General features: G+C 44.9%; 1 protein-coding gene across 1 annotated transcript in view; it reads right to left on the reverse strand.

The window, feature by feature from the left end:
- LOC121450791 (protein FAM169B-like) overlaps window positions 1-16,124 on the reverse strand; it is a 77,901-nt gene that overhangs the window by 21,048 nt on the left and 40,729 nt on the right. Inside the window, exons 4-5 of the mRNA XM_041656088.1 lie at window positions 15,366-15,451; window positions 8,801-8,978 (exon numbers count right to left, since the gene is read on the reverse strand). Coding sequence (XP_041512022.1) covers window positions 8,801-8,978; window positions 15,366-15,451 — 264 coding nt within the window. The remainder of the gene's footprint in view (window positions 1-8,800; window positions 8,979-15,365; window positions 15,452-16,124) is intronic.

The raw sequence follows: 16,124 nt of genomic DNA on the forward strand, positions 1-16,124 counted from the left end.
TCCTCCTAGAGCGAGTTTGTTTTAGTTTGTTCACAAAATGAAAATCTACCTTCCAGGGGCACCTAGGATAAATTGAGAGGTTCTGAGCACATGGACCTAAACTTATGCGGAGAAACTGTGCTACCGAGAGGCTGAGAAGCACCTCACAACTGTGTCAGCATCCGAAACTCCATTTATGACCCGATGACCCGAGATCATCACGGAACTCCCTCGACAGGTGGCTAACCCCATGCATCATTCATTAGCGATGCTGTGGTCTGAAATGTGGTCACATTGCCCCCCCCCAAATCTCCATGTTGGACACCTGGTTTTCAGAAACACATGGGACTTTTTTATTGATTTTTATTGAGCTCTACATTTTTCTCTGCTCCCCTCCCTGCCTCCACCCTCCCCTTCAACCCTGTCCCAAGGTCCCCATGCTCCCAATTTACTCAGGAGATCTTTTTTTTTTTAAATCTATTTCCCGTACATGGGCCTTTTAAGCAGTTTGTTTTGTTTTTGTTGAGACACTGCACTGCCAAATCGCCCAGGCTGGCCTCAAGCTTTCAGCAATCCTCCCTCGGCCTCCTGGGTGACAACTCAGGCATGAGCCACTGGACCTGGGTTTATGGTACTTTCCGTAACTAAAGGCGAGACATATTCAGTCTGAAGGATCAGAGCATGGTACTCCAAAGTAGCCAAGTCAAGAAATCATAGGTGGAGGATAGCCACATCTTTGCCCGCTAGGCAAAGGGAGGAACTCAACAAGCCTGGGCTAAAGCAGCAGCCATAGGAAGCCACACGGATGACTGTCAGCAGCTGCGTAGCTCAGTGGAGACACTTCCAGTGGGAATCACAGCAGGTTAAATGTCTCCTGGAATGAACCCATGGTGTTGTGGAATATTAGTTGAAGATGTGTTACATCACTTTATGTTGCGGAATATTTGTTTAATGATGCAAAGATGTGCTGCGTTCTTTTATGTTGCATTTGTTTTAATTCTGTAAAGCTGTATTACTTTGCCTGTCTAAAACATCTGATTGGCCTAATAAAGGTCTGAACGGCCAGTAGCTAGGTGGGAGAAAAATAGGTGGGGCTGCCAGACAGAGAGAATAAATAGGAGAAGCAGGAGAGCAAAAATCTGGGCAAAAGGTAGACGGGATAAATTAAGAAAAGCAAGCAAGAAATACACCAAGCTAAGGCTGGACATTCATAAGCAAGAATAAGACTCTGAGTGTTTATTTGAGAGCTGGGTAGCAGGCCCCCAAAAGAACAAAGAATTAAAAAAAAAAACCAACAACACTACAGGTCTTCAAGAAACACAAAGACAACTTGTACAATATAACTTCTTTTCTAATATCAATTTTTAAATTAGGGGTATGTGCATATGCATATGTGTGTCTATGTCTGGGTATGTGTACATGAAGCAGGTGTCCATGGAAGCAGGTGGCTGTGAGCCACACGATGTGGGTGTTGGAAAATGAACTCAGGTCCTCTGCAAAAGCAGTACATGCTTTTAACCACTGAGCTATCTCTCCAGGCTCCACAATATATTTCCAATGACTGGTTTGCAGCCAAAAATTACTAAACATACAAATAAATTGGGAAGTATGACCCATACTTAGGAACTAAGTGGTTATTCAACATAACTGACCTAAAAGAGCATTATCAGGGGGAAAGGGGATTTAAATATATACAAATATATTCAATTAAGGTAATTGGTTTAATTCATAAAGTTAATGAAGGAAATGTGCAGTCAATAAATGGATATAGGGGCTGGAGAGATGGCTCAGTGGTTAAGAGCATTGCCTGCTCTTCCAGAGGTCCTGAGTTCAATTCCCAGCAACCACATGGTGGCTTACAACCATCTGTAATGAGGTCTGGTGCCCTCTTCTGGCCTGCAGGCATACATGGAGGCAGAATGTTGTATACATAATAAATAAATAAATAAATATTTTTTTTTTCGAGACAGGGTTTCTCTGTGGTTTTGGAGCCTGTCCTGGAACTAGCTCTTGTAGATCAGGCTGGTCTCGAACTCACAGAGATCCGCCTGCCTCTGCCTCCCAAGTGCTGGGATTAAAGGCGTGCGCCACCACCGCCCGGCCATAAATAAATATTTTTAAAAAAATAAATAAATAAATGGATATAAACTCTCAACAAAAGATGTAGAACTATAATACCTGAAATTCTAAAACTGAAAATGACTAAACTTATCAGAGAGAGGAGAACGTGTTGCCGACAGAACTGCACTACACGGAATATTAAGGGAAGGAGTTCAGCCTGAAGGAAAACAGAACTGGGTAGAAGCCAGAGGTAGAAGAAAGCAAGAGGAGAGGGAAATAAGAGAATAAATATGTGTAAGTCATATACTCCTTTCTTACTGCATGTTAAAGCTGTTACCACTGTTTTTTTTTTTTTTTTTTTTGGAGGGGTTGGTATTTGTTTTTTGGAGACAGGGATCTCTATGTAGCCCTGGTTGTCCTGAAACTCACTATATAAACCAGGCTGTCCTCAAACTCACAGAGATCTGCCTGTCTCTCCCTCCTGAGTGTTGGGATTAAAGGCGTGTGCCACCACCTTCATCAGTATTATTACTTTTTAAAAATTATGTATCAGTATTGACAGATTCGTAACAAAGAAATATAGCGTAATAGCTCAGTATAAACGAGGGATAAATTAAAACACACTATTGTGAAGTGTCTATGTTGTGCATTGGAACTAGTCAAGATTCTATGCATATTGGCTGACTTCCAGATGCATATGGAATATGGAATCCCTATAGCCAGGTGAAGATTTCTGAAGGTTTCCAGAAAAAAGGAAAAGAAATGATCGTGTTTATAGCAGCTTTATTTAAAACAGCCCAACCCCAAACAAGACAAATGCCTACCCGTATGGAGATAAGCCGAAGACCGCTCAGACAAGGCACCAACGCCAGAAATAGGAGCCTGCGAGCCAGTGGCACGGCGAATATCAGTAACCTTGCAGAAAGAAGATAGAAACAAGCAAATAAAGAATCCAGGATCTGGAGAGGAAAGCCAGCCGCATACTAGAAAAGGGCAGTAAAATGCATAAGAAAATCAGCAATGTTAATGAAAAAAGCCACAACACGGAAGGCAACTCTATAAAGAAGTTAAGATTTGGGGGGGGGGGGGGGGGCGGGGATAGAAATGCTAGAAAAGAAACAGCTCAATGAATCAAATAAAACACAGTGAAGCCAGGCATGGTGGCGCACGCCTTTAATCCCAGCACTTGGTAGGCAGAGGCAGGTGAATCTCTGTGAGTTCGAGACTAGCCTGGTCTACAGAGAGAGTTCTAGGAAAGCCAGGGTTACACAGAGAAGCTCTGTCTCTGGTGGGAGGAGAACACACACACACACACTGTGAAGAGTATCAATAACAGACTTAAGCAAGCAGAAGAAAGATCAAGACCAGAGGACAAAGCAGATGAACACGCACCTCATTCAAATGCCAATAGAGTAAACGAGCCACACAGGTGAGCATGATGCTGGTGAGATGGCTCAATGGTGAAAGACCCTTGCCAACAAGCCTGAAGACCTGACTTAAATTCCCAGGGCCCTCCTCAGAACGACTCCCACCTATTGACCTTTGACTTCTACACTTCCATCATGCCATATACATGACACAGCACTTGCGGGACTCCCTTTCACACAATAGTAGATAAAATAAAGGTTTTTTTTAAGGCCTCCACCAACAGGCATGACCATAACATCTAAAAACTCAGATGTGATCAAGGGACTGCGCTGAAGAATGGAGAGATAGGCTGAGTGGTGGTGGCGCACGCCTTTGATCCCAGCACTCAGGAGGCAGAGGCAGGCGGATCTCTGCAAGTTCAAAGCCAGCCTGGTCTACAGAAGGAGTTCCAGGACAGGCTTCAAAACTACAGAGAAACCCTGTCTTGAGGGTAGGGGAAGAACGCAGAGATAGAAGGAGGAACTCACAGAAACACTAAAGGCTTGGAGAATCTATTCAATGAAATTATAGCAGAAAATTCCCCAAACATAGAGAAACACACATCCGAACACTAAGAGGCATTTAGAACTCCAAAGAAGCTTGACCTGAGAAAATCTCCCCATCATAGAGTCATGGCATCTAAACTCCGAAATAAGGAAGCCAGATGGAAAGCTCCCCAGGAGGAATGCCAACTGACCTACAAAGGCAGACATGTCCATAAAATACCAGGTCTCTCGTCGGCAATACTTAAATCCAGGGAAGCCAGGAATGATATATTTCAAGAACTGAAAATGAATAACTGCCAATCAAGATTGCTAATGCCAGCAAAGCTATCTTTAAAAGCTGACATAATAATAAGGACATTCCAAGACAAACCTCACCAAGGTAGTCCAGCATCATAAAAAAAAAGAGGAAAACAAATTTACTATCACAAGAACACAAGAAAGAATAAACTTCATGAGAGCAATAGATCAACCAAGGAGAGCTAGGAAGGAATCCAACATGTCCACCACAGTGAACCAGCAAAGTTTTTATATAAACAGGGAAGAATGGAAAAAACAATAATCCAACCAACCGAAGAACAGAAATCAAGAAACACTCCTATTAATAACTTTCAATGTAAACGACCTCAAGTCAACAAAAAAGAGACACAGATTGGTTGACTGGATGAAAAACCAGGATCCAACCATCTGTTGTCTCCAAGAAACACAACTCACTGGTAAAAATATCCACAGACAGAGTCAACGAATGGAAAACAATCCGTCAAGTGAGCAGAACTGGAAAGCAAGCTGCCAGAGCTATTCTGGTATCTGATAAAAACTAGACGTCAGGGATGAGGATTCAGCTAAGTGGGCTTATAATGTTTGCCCAGCATGCACAAGGCACTGGGTTCACTCCCGAGTATTGCATGGATCAGGTGTCATGATGGGTGTCTATAATCCCAGCACTAGGGAAATAGGAGAACCAGAGGTTCAAGGTCACCCTCAGCTACAGTGGGAGTTCTAAGCCATCCTGGGCACATGAGACCATTCAAAAAACTATGAAACTGGAGTTCAACCTAAAATTTGTTAGAAGAATAAAGAATGCCACTACGTAGTAATAAAGGGAACAGTTCATCAAAAAGTTATAGCAATTGTACATATAGTACTAGTTAGTGCTCCCAATTTCATATGCAAATACTAACAGACATAAGAGGTCAGATACTATCATTAATGATAGTGAGCAATTTCAATACCCTATGCTCATCTTTTGACAGGCATCTCACTGAGAAGTCAGCCAAGAAAACGCAGAGTTGGAGTGGGGAGAACTGGGGGGAGGGAAAGAAAGAAAGAAAGAAGAAAGAAAGAAAGAAAGAAAGAAAGAAAGAAAGAAAGGGTGGGGGAAAACAGCAAAGGATCTCAGTTCAGATCCCAGCATCCACATGTTGGCTCTCAACTCCATAACTACAGGTCAGATGCCATCTTCTGACTTCCATGTGCACCAGGCATGCATGCATGGTACATTTATATTTGTGTAGGCAAACACTTATATGCATAAAATAAATCTTTTTTAAAAAAAAAGATAAAGGAAAGAAACACAACCAAACTATTTCTGTAAAAGCCAGCATTCCCCTAACAGAGTGGTTCTCAACATGTGGGTCTGGGGCGGAGGGGGGAGGGAGTTGGATGACACTTTCACAGACATCCTGCATATCAGATAGTTACTTTACAATTCATAAAAGTAGCAAAATTACAGTTATGAAGCAGCAGTGAAAATAATTTTATGGGGGTTACCACACCATGAGCAACTTGTATTAAAGGGTCAGAAAAACAGGAAGATTAAAACCACTCCACTGACCTAATGCCAAAACAAGAAAAGGACATGACAAAAGAAGAAAAGTAAAAGCTAATTTCTCTGACAAACAGGCGCAACAATTCAATAAAACTCAAGGACACCTTAAGATTATCATACTGATTCTACTCAAGTGGGTGGAAGCCACCCACAGGCAGCCTGGGTCCTCAAGACCTGGGCTGTGGGGAAGACATTCGCAGTGAGTGGATGCCATTGTGTGGTGGAGAAACGGGAGAGAAAGAGAAGCAGAAAGGTCCATGCGCTGTGGAAAGAGGCAGAACTGAAGAAGAGAGGGTGGTGAGGAACAGGCTGATATTGGCAGCCTGCTTGACACCTGGGGCCATGGTGATGTCCAAGCCCAGTCTGTTGCCAAGGGCCATGTCTGGGTCTGTGGTCCTACTGTAGCCAGGCTCTGTGTTGACATCTGTGACCCACCAAAGGCCATAAGGATGCCCAGTGTCTGGGCTGCCACCTGCAGCCATGTAGGTATCCAAGGGTCAAGCCATACCAATCCAAGTGGCCTGGGCTGCCACATGGTGCCATGGCAACATTCGGGCCAGAGCTGCAGCTGAGGAGCATGTGCAGGTCCATGGCCTTAATGCAGCCAGAGTCCATGTTGATGTCCGTGGCTCTTATTACCATAAAGGCCCAGTGGATGTCCAAGGTCGGAGCTACCACCTGGGGCCATGTTGGTGTTCAAAAACCACACTGCCGCACTGGGACTATGCTGATCTGACTGACCAGTGCTGCCACTTGGGGCAATGGTGACATCCAGACCCGTGCTTCAGCTAAGGACCATGTCTGGCTCAATGCTCTGTGTTGAAGTCTGAGGCCCACGTCGCCACCAAAGGCTCCACGTTAGGATAGAGCACACTAAGTGACCAGAGTCCTGAACACCCTTGACTTGGAAATAGCTCGAAGGACTGAATCTTGAGAAAAACAAATGACCTCTGACCCATATCTACCCCCCAAATATCTGTCAGACAAAAGCTGGACTAGGGAGACTGACCTAACTAGTTAGACAGAAGAGTGGGAAAATCAGTTTGTCTTAAATATTCGTTTCAGAAAGAACTTTAAAATGATGAGACTTGTTGAACGCCTCCAAAGCAGTTTGGGTGAGAAAGGAGATTGCAGAAGATAGTACAAAGTGGTTCTTTTTTTTTTAATTCATTCATTTATTTTACATCCTGGTCTCAGTTTACCATCCCTCCTCCCTTCCCAGTTCCTCTCGCCACCCCCCCCCCGTTCCCACCCACCCCCAATCCACTTCTCTGTTTCTGTTTGGGAAAGGGCAGGTCTCCCATGAGTATCAACAGAACATGGCATATCAAGTTGCAGTGAGACTCAGCACCTCCCCTTGTATTAACGCTGGGCAAGGTGACCCAGTATGAGGAGTAGGATCTCAAAAGCCTGGAAAAGAGTTGGAGACAACCCCTGTTCCCACTGTTAGGGGTCCCACAAGAGGACCAAGCTACACAAGTGTAACATATATGTAGAGTGCCAAGGTCAGTCCCATGCAGGCTCCCTGGGTGTCAGTTCAGTCTCTGTGAGCCCCCGTGAGCCCACGCTATTTGACTGAGTGAGTTTTCTATGCAACTTTTTTTTTTTTTTTTTTTTGGTTTTTCAAGACAGGGTTTCTCTGTGGCTTTGGAGCCTGTCCTGGAACTAGCTCTGTAGACCAGGCTGGTCTCGAACTCACAGAGATCCGCCTGCCTCTGCCTCCCGAGTGCTGGGATTAAAGGCATGCGCCACCATCGCCCATGTTTCATGAACGATGAATTTTTTTTTTTTGGTTTTTTGTAAACATTTCCCCTTCATCTTAATTATTCTCCGGGCCCATTACTCTATGTAAAGTTAATAAATCTGGAATATAAAAACTTGAAAAGGTATAAAGACATGTTAATCACAGGGCCAGTGGTCATCATGAAGCAGCCATGTGCCAAAGCTCCTACAACTGACCTCAGCGGACATTTAACAAACAGACAAAACGTGAGAACCTGATCACATGACAGAAGAAAGAGGGGAGGCAGCTAGGGAAGGAGCACGGAAAGGACTTCATTCCATGCCAGGCAAGTAGAACACACACACACACACACACACACACTCATAGACACACACCATATGAACATAGTTCAAAACAAAAATCAGCCTCTTTATCTCCCAAGAACAACACTTACTTCCAAAAATAGCACATCCACGAGGGTTTTCTGGGAAATTTAATTGTTACTAAAACTGGTCATTTTCCTGCCAGTGAGCGAGCTCAGAATTTTCCCAACCAGGCCCCACAACATGAGTTTGATCCGCAGAACCCATACAGTGGGAGGAGAGAACAGACTCACAAGTTGACCTCTGACCTCCTCACCTATGCCACCCTCCCCACTGCTGACAAGTAAATGCATGTCATTTTTTAAAACAATTCCTAAAATGAATAACTTTATAAGAAACAAGCGGTGGCAATGGTGGAACCAGCTGGGTCAGATGGTGACAACCTTTAGAGGCTGAAGAAACTATTTAAAAAAAAAAAACAGCTACCTGAAAGGACAGACAGACACCTTCATCCCAACAGTTGAACACCTACTGCTTGCCAAGGTCCCTAGAAGGAAGTTGCTGGTGTCTAACCTAACCTTGTTCCCATGGCCAATTCCCTGTCTTGTCTTCTGAGGTAATGTCTGTAAGTCTTGGCATCTAGGCCGCTTCCTGAACACGCGTCAGCTGTTAGCAATAACATTTCCCTGACAGCAAACTGTTAGCATTAAGGAAAAGGATAAGCATTTAGCTTCAGGCACATATACTGTTCACTGTCGTAGGGCCACACGGCTCTTCCTGGGAACCAAGGAGAAGGCTTACAGAACCATACAAATGAAATCCATGCTTTGGGCTTCTTTACACAGAAGTTTAATTGGCTGTGCTTCCCAAGCCAGAAGAATCCACAGAACGCTCATGCTGAGGGGTTCTGCAGAGATGATCAGACCTCCAAGGTGTCCCACCCCACCCTGTACCTCAGAGACCACACATCCCTCACCTTTCATTTTGATTGAATAAAATCCAACGGCCGCTCCGTCTCTCCACAGAATCTTAGCTTGCTCCTTCGCCGGGTGAGGTAAGAAAAACATGTCATCGTCATCCAGACTTCTCTCCAGTCTTCCAAAAACAATGGTGTTGAGAACAAAAAGTACAATTCTTTCCCCGAAGGACTGAACCTTAAAAGGAAAAAGAAAGAACAACCACCACCAAGTGAGGCCAGACAGGAAAGGCAGCTCGCGGCAGGGCCAGGTGTGGCAGAATGCTCTTGATCAGGGCGTGAATTGTGGGGTCTCAATACCACTGAGTCATACAGCTCAGTACAGAGTGACCGTGCCAGAAAAGACTCGGGTCCACAGATATGGGCTATAAGTCCACAGAGTGGGACACTTTCAGGGTAACAAAACAGGAAGTTGCCTCTAGGGAGGCCAGGTCAGCCATTCCAAGAGATGACCAGCTGTGGCCTGAATCTGCCATTTATACAGCAAGGACATCTCTGCCCCAGGGATCAGCTGCCAAAGCAAAAATCACTGATTTTCAAAACGTACGACAGACTTCAAGCACAAGCTGGAGTCTCAACGCCAGGGCATCACTAGGACTCAGGGACCACCTTGAACTTGGCAGCATAATAGAATCCTCCTGCCCATAGCAGAGCCATTGCTATGGTCAAAGTTGGGCCCACCAACTTCAGAGCTTTCTCTTACACGGCCAAAATGACATCCTATTCCTACCTGTGACTCTGAAAGGGCGAATATGTGACTGAAATCAGGATCTCTCTTCTGGACTCATAGGAGACGCGGCTACTTGACCACGGCTGGCTACACAGCCAGGCTATGATCTACTTCATCCTACAAACATCCATCTAGGCAGCACCGGCAACAGATACAATCCGGGGTGGAGGATGAACGCAGCCAGCTGTTCACACAATGACTGTACTAGAGCACTGGGTTTCAGCCTACAACTCTGCTACGTAACAGCCGGAGTGGCACACGTGTGTGGGCATGGATCCACATTGCCACCAGATCCGCCCACCCCCGGAGCTGTCACTTGGGGCTCATCTGCTGGGGAAAGGCCTGGCTTACAGGTGCAGATATTGAAGCTCAAAGAGGTTAAGTGGGTACAGGCATCGGTTTTACTGTCTCATTCCAGAGACAGCTCAGACAGCTGCGCTAGGGCCAGCTCAGAAACAGGCTGGAGTAACAAACAGGCCAGGGCTCCTGCATCACAAACCACATACCTTCCCAAGCCCAGACAGAAGTTAATTCCCTTCTGCCTCTCCGTCCGCCAGACCTGAGACTTTGGGAATGGGGGCATTCATCGAAATCATCAATACATGGTCTTACAGACAATTTTACTTATTTATGTTTTATGTTACTGTTCATATGTGGGTGAGTGTATATGGTGTATATGATTGTTTGTGTGTGTGAGTGTGTGTGTGTGTGTGTGTGTGTGTGTGTGTGTGGTGAACGCACCAAACAGACGAGGCCGGCTGGCCAATGAGCTCTCTGAGTTCCCATGAGTCCGGAAGAGAGATCCTGATTTCAGTCACAGGTAGGAATAGGATGTCATTTTGGCCGTGTAAGAGAAAGCTCTGAAGTTGGTGGGCCCAACTTTGACCATAGCAATGGCTCTGCTATGGGCAGGAGGATTCTATTATATTTCCGAGTTCAAGGATTATAAGCATGTGCCAACTTTTTTATGTGGGCTCTGGGGATTGATTCCTGGTCCTCATGCCTGCATGGCAAGCACTTTGCCAAATAAATCATCTACCCAGCCTCCTAGTTCTAGATTTAATACCAGATCCCCAAAATACTGTCCTCCCCAACATCATTACTGTCATTTGTACTTGTGGGAGAGGATCTTAGCCTGCATTTCCTGGGAGATCTCAGCCATTCATACTTCTTTGAGATTCAGTTCAGGAGATAATGTCCTTGAGTGAGCCCTAAAACACTGTCTGTTGCTTTGTTGTATGTGCATGGGCTCTCTCTCTGTCTCACACACATGTACGCACACACATGCACATACACATGCATGTTAGCACATGATGTACATGTGTAGACACATGATACGCATGTGGAGGTCACAGAACAACTCTGTAGAGTCAGTTCTCTTCTACCTCAACAAGAGTTGGGAGACTCAAGCTTAGATCGTCAGGCTTGCGCCAAGCCCTTTCACCCACTGAGCTACCTCACTGGCCCACTTGTCTGCTTTTAAAACACTTACTAACAAAAAGGCAGTTGGTCCTAGCATCCAGCCAAGTATCCAGTGTCCACACACATCCTTGCTGGTGCAGAATATAAAGGATATAAAAATATAAAAGAATATAAGAGACATGCCTGGATCTAACCAATTCACTTTCTCTCTCGGACAGCGGTGGCCAGATGTGAAGCTCAGCTTTAAGAACTAGCTGACCTCAAGAGCTAATGGGTATCATCTGGGAGGCAGTAATTTTCAACCAATGGCACCGGAGGGAAGCCAGACTGCGTGTGGCAGAAGGGAAACACCCAAACGCTGGCAAGAGAAAAGGGGGAAAGGGAGTGTGCTTAATTTGTCCAATTCCATTACGGGAAGAAAAAAAAAGTGTGACATGCCATTTTGACTTAGAAGCATTTCTGAAAACATAAAACTAAGATCCATTTCTAAGCCATCACTGGGACCACTAATCGTGTTAACAGAGAGAGCATTAAAGGGGATTTTTCTAGTAATGTGTGAAAAAATAAGTGGCTAAGAAACAAAACCTGATTTTAAAAAGTACAGAGTAAGTCTAAGAAAGAACAGAAGGAAATATCCATATATGGAAGTGGGAAGACATGAGGGGAACATGGGCGGAGACATGGGCGGGGGGGGGGGGCGTAGAATATCCCACTGTGGTTTGTTAGGTTCTTTCTCTTCAGAATATAAACATACACAGAAGAGGACACTCTCAGAAAATTGAAGGTGGGCTCCCAGTCCAAACTTGGAAGAGATGGGAGGCAAGAAAAGCAAGGACTCCCATTCTGGAGCATTATAAGGAGCAAATTAGAGTCTTCTTAGCATCAATTACCCACTGAGTCCACCTGTGACAAAGGGACTGGGAGAACAGCACACACCACTACATTATGGTCCTCAGCTGGATCTCAGGGTAGCATTGATTTTTTTTTAAAGAAAACCTTGGCACAATATCTATAATAACATCTATCAAGACCACTGAATCCAGATTTAATGTTTTTAAATAGACAGCTTACAGAATGAGAAATAAGTCATGTAAGTTTTTATAGCAAATATGTGATAGTTCTTTTATTTATTTAGTTAGTTAGTTAGTTTTTTGAGACAGGGTGTAGCATGTGGACCAGCTTTGGGGTTTCTGTCCTGCCCAGTTCTCACAGCCGTTTAGCCCCAAAGCAAATCACACAGAGGTCTCCATAACTTATAAACTGATTGGCCCATTAGCTCAGGCTTCGTATTAGCACTTACAACTTATATTAGTTCATTATTCTAGTATACGTTAGCCACATGGCTCAGTACCTTTTTCTACAGGGTAGATTACATCTTGCTTTTCGGTGATCTGGGCTTCCTCCTTCCTGGAATTTTCTTGTTCTCATCGCTCATCGCCCCGCCTCTACGTCCTGTTTGGTTGACCCACCTATACTTCCTGCCTGGCCAATCAGCGTTTATTTAAAACATGATTGACAGAATACAGACAATTCTCCTGCACCAACAGGGTTTCTCGGTAGCTTTGGAGCCTGTCCTGGAACTAGCTGTTGTAGACCAGGCTAGCTTCAAACTCACAAAGATCCGCCTGTCTCTGCCTCCCAAGTGCTGGGATTAAAGGTGTGTGCCACCACCGCCCAGTGTGATAGTTCTTTTAAAAACAGATACGTGATAAAAGACTTGCACAAAGAATGTGTAGGAAACTCTTACAATTTAGCAATAAAAATTCCAATCAAAAGATGGGCTAAGGAAGGATCGCAATGGGCTTTCTCCCAGAGAGAAAGAACAGACAATGGCCAGTAAAAGCAAGAAAAGATGTTCAGTATCCTTGGCCATCAGGGAATGCACATCAACACATCTCTAGGGTACCACTTCACACCTACAAAATGGTGAACAAGCTACTTGTCTCTTGCTATCATAAAACACCATTACGGGAAGTAGCTTAAAAACGAAAAGGGTTATTTTGGCTAAGATTCCAGAGGGACAGGGTCCGTCATGGTGGGAAAGACAGGAAGGAGAGAGAGAAAGAAAAAAAAAATAGGACGTAGGGCAAGACTCTATAACCTCAAAGCCCTCCCCCAGTGATCTGTTCCCTCCAGCAAGGCTCCATTTCCTAAAGGGTTCATAACTCCCCAGATGGAGCAACTAAATGGGGACCAAGTGTCCCAATATCCGAGCCTATGGGAAAGATACTTCCCATTCAAACCACCACAGTTGGGGGAAAGTCAGCTGGTGCAGGAACTGCGGAGGACAGCATGGTAGGTCCTCAAAATATGAGAGAGACCCCGTGTGATAGCAGTTATGTTTCTAGGTATGTATACAAAAAAATTCAGAGTCCATGTCCTCACCAACAGTCACCCAAAAAGACTCATGACAGCTAAGACGTGGGCCCTCCTCAATGTCCATCTACTGACGGAGGGATAATAAAATGTAGTCTATCCGTATGCCGGGCTGTCTGTCAGCAAAAACAGAGTTAGGATAATGAAACTGCTGTGGAGGGGTGGGTTTAAGTCTATTAAACATCACGGAATTGTACATTTTTAGAGTAAATTTACGATACGCAAATTACACGTGGATGAAACTTAAAACAGGACTTAGTTCTCAATTGTCAACCTGTGTGTGTTGGTGCATCTTAAAACAGGACTTAGTTTTCAATTGTCAACCTGTGTGTGTTGGTGCATCTGTATGATGCATGTCCTTGAGTGTTTTTTTGAATGTGGAAGCTCATACAGAGGCCACGGCAGGCCTTGCGTGTCTTTCTCTGTCACCCTTACTGCCTTGGAACAGTCTCACTGAAGCGGAAGGGAGCGCTAGAGTCCACCTTTCTCCTCCCCTCACAGGCGGGGTCCACTCAGCCATACCTGCCTTTCTGAATGGGCGCTGGGGATTCCAACTTGGGCCCTTACACTTGCAGAACAGGGGTCCTTACTCGGTGAGCCCATCTGCTCAGCCCTAGGACTCAATGTTGGAATTGTTCAGTAGAAGAAACTCCATTAGAAACTCATTCTCCAAACTGAGTGGGAACAAATGCTGGGCTGACGTTTCATCCGGCACCTACCGAACCCCACAGAAAGAAGCAAGCGGTTTTCTAGGCAGTCATGGAAAGACACGCCCTTTCGGGATGATACAGAAATGCTATCTTCCTCTCACCTACAGAATTAAAATAAATCCGGCAGCCAGATGAACAGGCAGCTATGAGGAACACAGCGTCTCTCTCGGCTGATCACTGCCTCCCTCCTTAATCCGCTCCAGCTGAAGTCCAGCGATTCTCTCTGAGAAGCCGCTTGCTGCCGCCACCTTCACCATCCCCATCCCAGGCCCCTACTTTACAACTGCTCGACTGCTCACCAATGCCACAACCCTTCAGAGGCTCCAGGTCTGACATTAAAGACACCGAAGTCTACACCCAAATAATCCCTCATGGGCTGTGTAACTCAAGCCTGTGCCGCCCAGGACACAACAAGGAGCTCAAAGATTCTGAAATTAGACCAGCCCCATAAAGAAGCTGGGGTAATAAATATGCAGGCAGACCAATTCGCTTCTAAATCTTCTAGCAATAACCGTGACCTAATTGTACTCAACAGAAAAACTTCTCAGCACACCAGAGAAATGGGGCAGATTAAAGTTTATAAACTGAAGCCTAAGAGACACTCGAGATGGTAAAGCAGACTGGACAGTAGTCAGGTATCTGGTGAACGGTCATGTGTTCCTCTTCCTTGCTGGCAGGATGCTAAAAAAAGATGCTAGCAGGATGCCCGTCAGAAGATGCTGAACGTCCCACCAGAACCCGTGAATGAGAACTTGTTTGGAATGAGTTTTTATAGGTGATTGGGCTATGATGGTACATTACGCTCCCCAAAATTCAACACAAAGGATGTCTCAGCAAAAGGGGGGACTCTCAACACAGGCTGACAATGCTTCCGAAGAAGGTGAACATGGCCATCATTAGGCCAAAGAAATGCTAGAGCAATCTGAAGTGGGGATAGAGCCAACAGATTCCCCCAGTACACAAAAGATGTCCTCCTTGACCTCAGACCTCTAGCCTTCAGAGTCCAGAGACAAAACAGACTTGGTGCCCACCGGGCAGCCCACAGGACGAATGCACTGAGAGAGACAATGTGGACACAGAGGAACCTGTTCTTCAGGCAGCTAGGGATTAAGAAATGGCTTCCTGATTTAAAAGCACCTGCTAACCAGCCTTAATTTCTTTTTTTTTTCTTTCTTTTTTTTTTTTTTTTTTTTTTTTTTTTTTTTTGGTTTTCCAGACAGAGTTTCTCTGTAGCTTTGGTGCAGCCTTAATTTCTTAACACAGGCTCCCGTGAAAAGACCTCAAAAACCTGTTTTGCAAATGTTCATTTAACATCACATGCCCTCACCTTCATGAGCCCTTCCCTTGTGGGATCAGAAGTTCTTAGGACGTCTTCAATGGACCACCAGGAGTCTTTTAAATAAACAGCTACAACTGAAGGGAAAACCGAGAGAAAGGCATGAGTCAGTCACACAAGGTACACACTGGAGGTCTGAAGTGGCACTCCCAATAGTATGGGCCGACAGGTTGAGTGTTCTGTGGGTGAATCGGGTGACATTTTTATCATTTGGGTTGTTTTACGATATTGAGGAGAGAACCCCAGGCCCTGCACGTACTATCCAAGTGTCTTACCACGGAGTTATCTACCCAGCCTGGGGTCAGGTTTGCAGCATTCTATAAGAACACAAATCTGGGTCTGGGTTACCTCCCTCAAAATGATGTTTTCTAGCTCAATCCACTTGTCTGAAAGTCTCAAGATATCATAATTTTTTTTCTGCCGTGTAGTACTCCATTGTGTAAATGAACCACATTTTCCTTATCCATTCTTCGGTCAAGGGACATTTAGATTGTTTCCAGGTTCTGGCTATGACAAACTATGCTGCTATGAATATAGTTGAGTACATGTCCTTGTGGCACAATTGAGCAACCTTTGGATATATATCCAAAAGTGGTATCGCTGGGTCTTGAGGAAGGTTGTGTCCTAATTTTCTGAGAAATCACCACACTGACATCCAAAGAGGCTGTACCAGCTTGCACTCCCACCAGCAATGCAGGAGTGTTCCCTTTACCCCACAACCTCTCCAGCATAAGTTGTCATCGGTGTACA

Source organism: Microtus oregoni, unplaced genomic scaffold (genome assembly GCF_018167655.1).
Source record: "Microtus oregoni isolate MIOR12 unplaced genomic scaffold, Mior012 000000F_ref0000247, whole genome shotgun sequence".
Classification (NCBI taxonomy): domain Eukaryota; kingdom Metazoa; phylum Chordata; class Mammalia; order Rodentia; family Cricetidae; genus Microtus; species Microtus oregoni.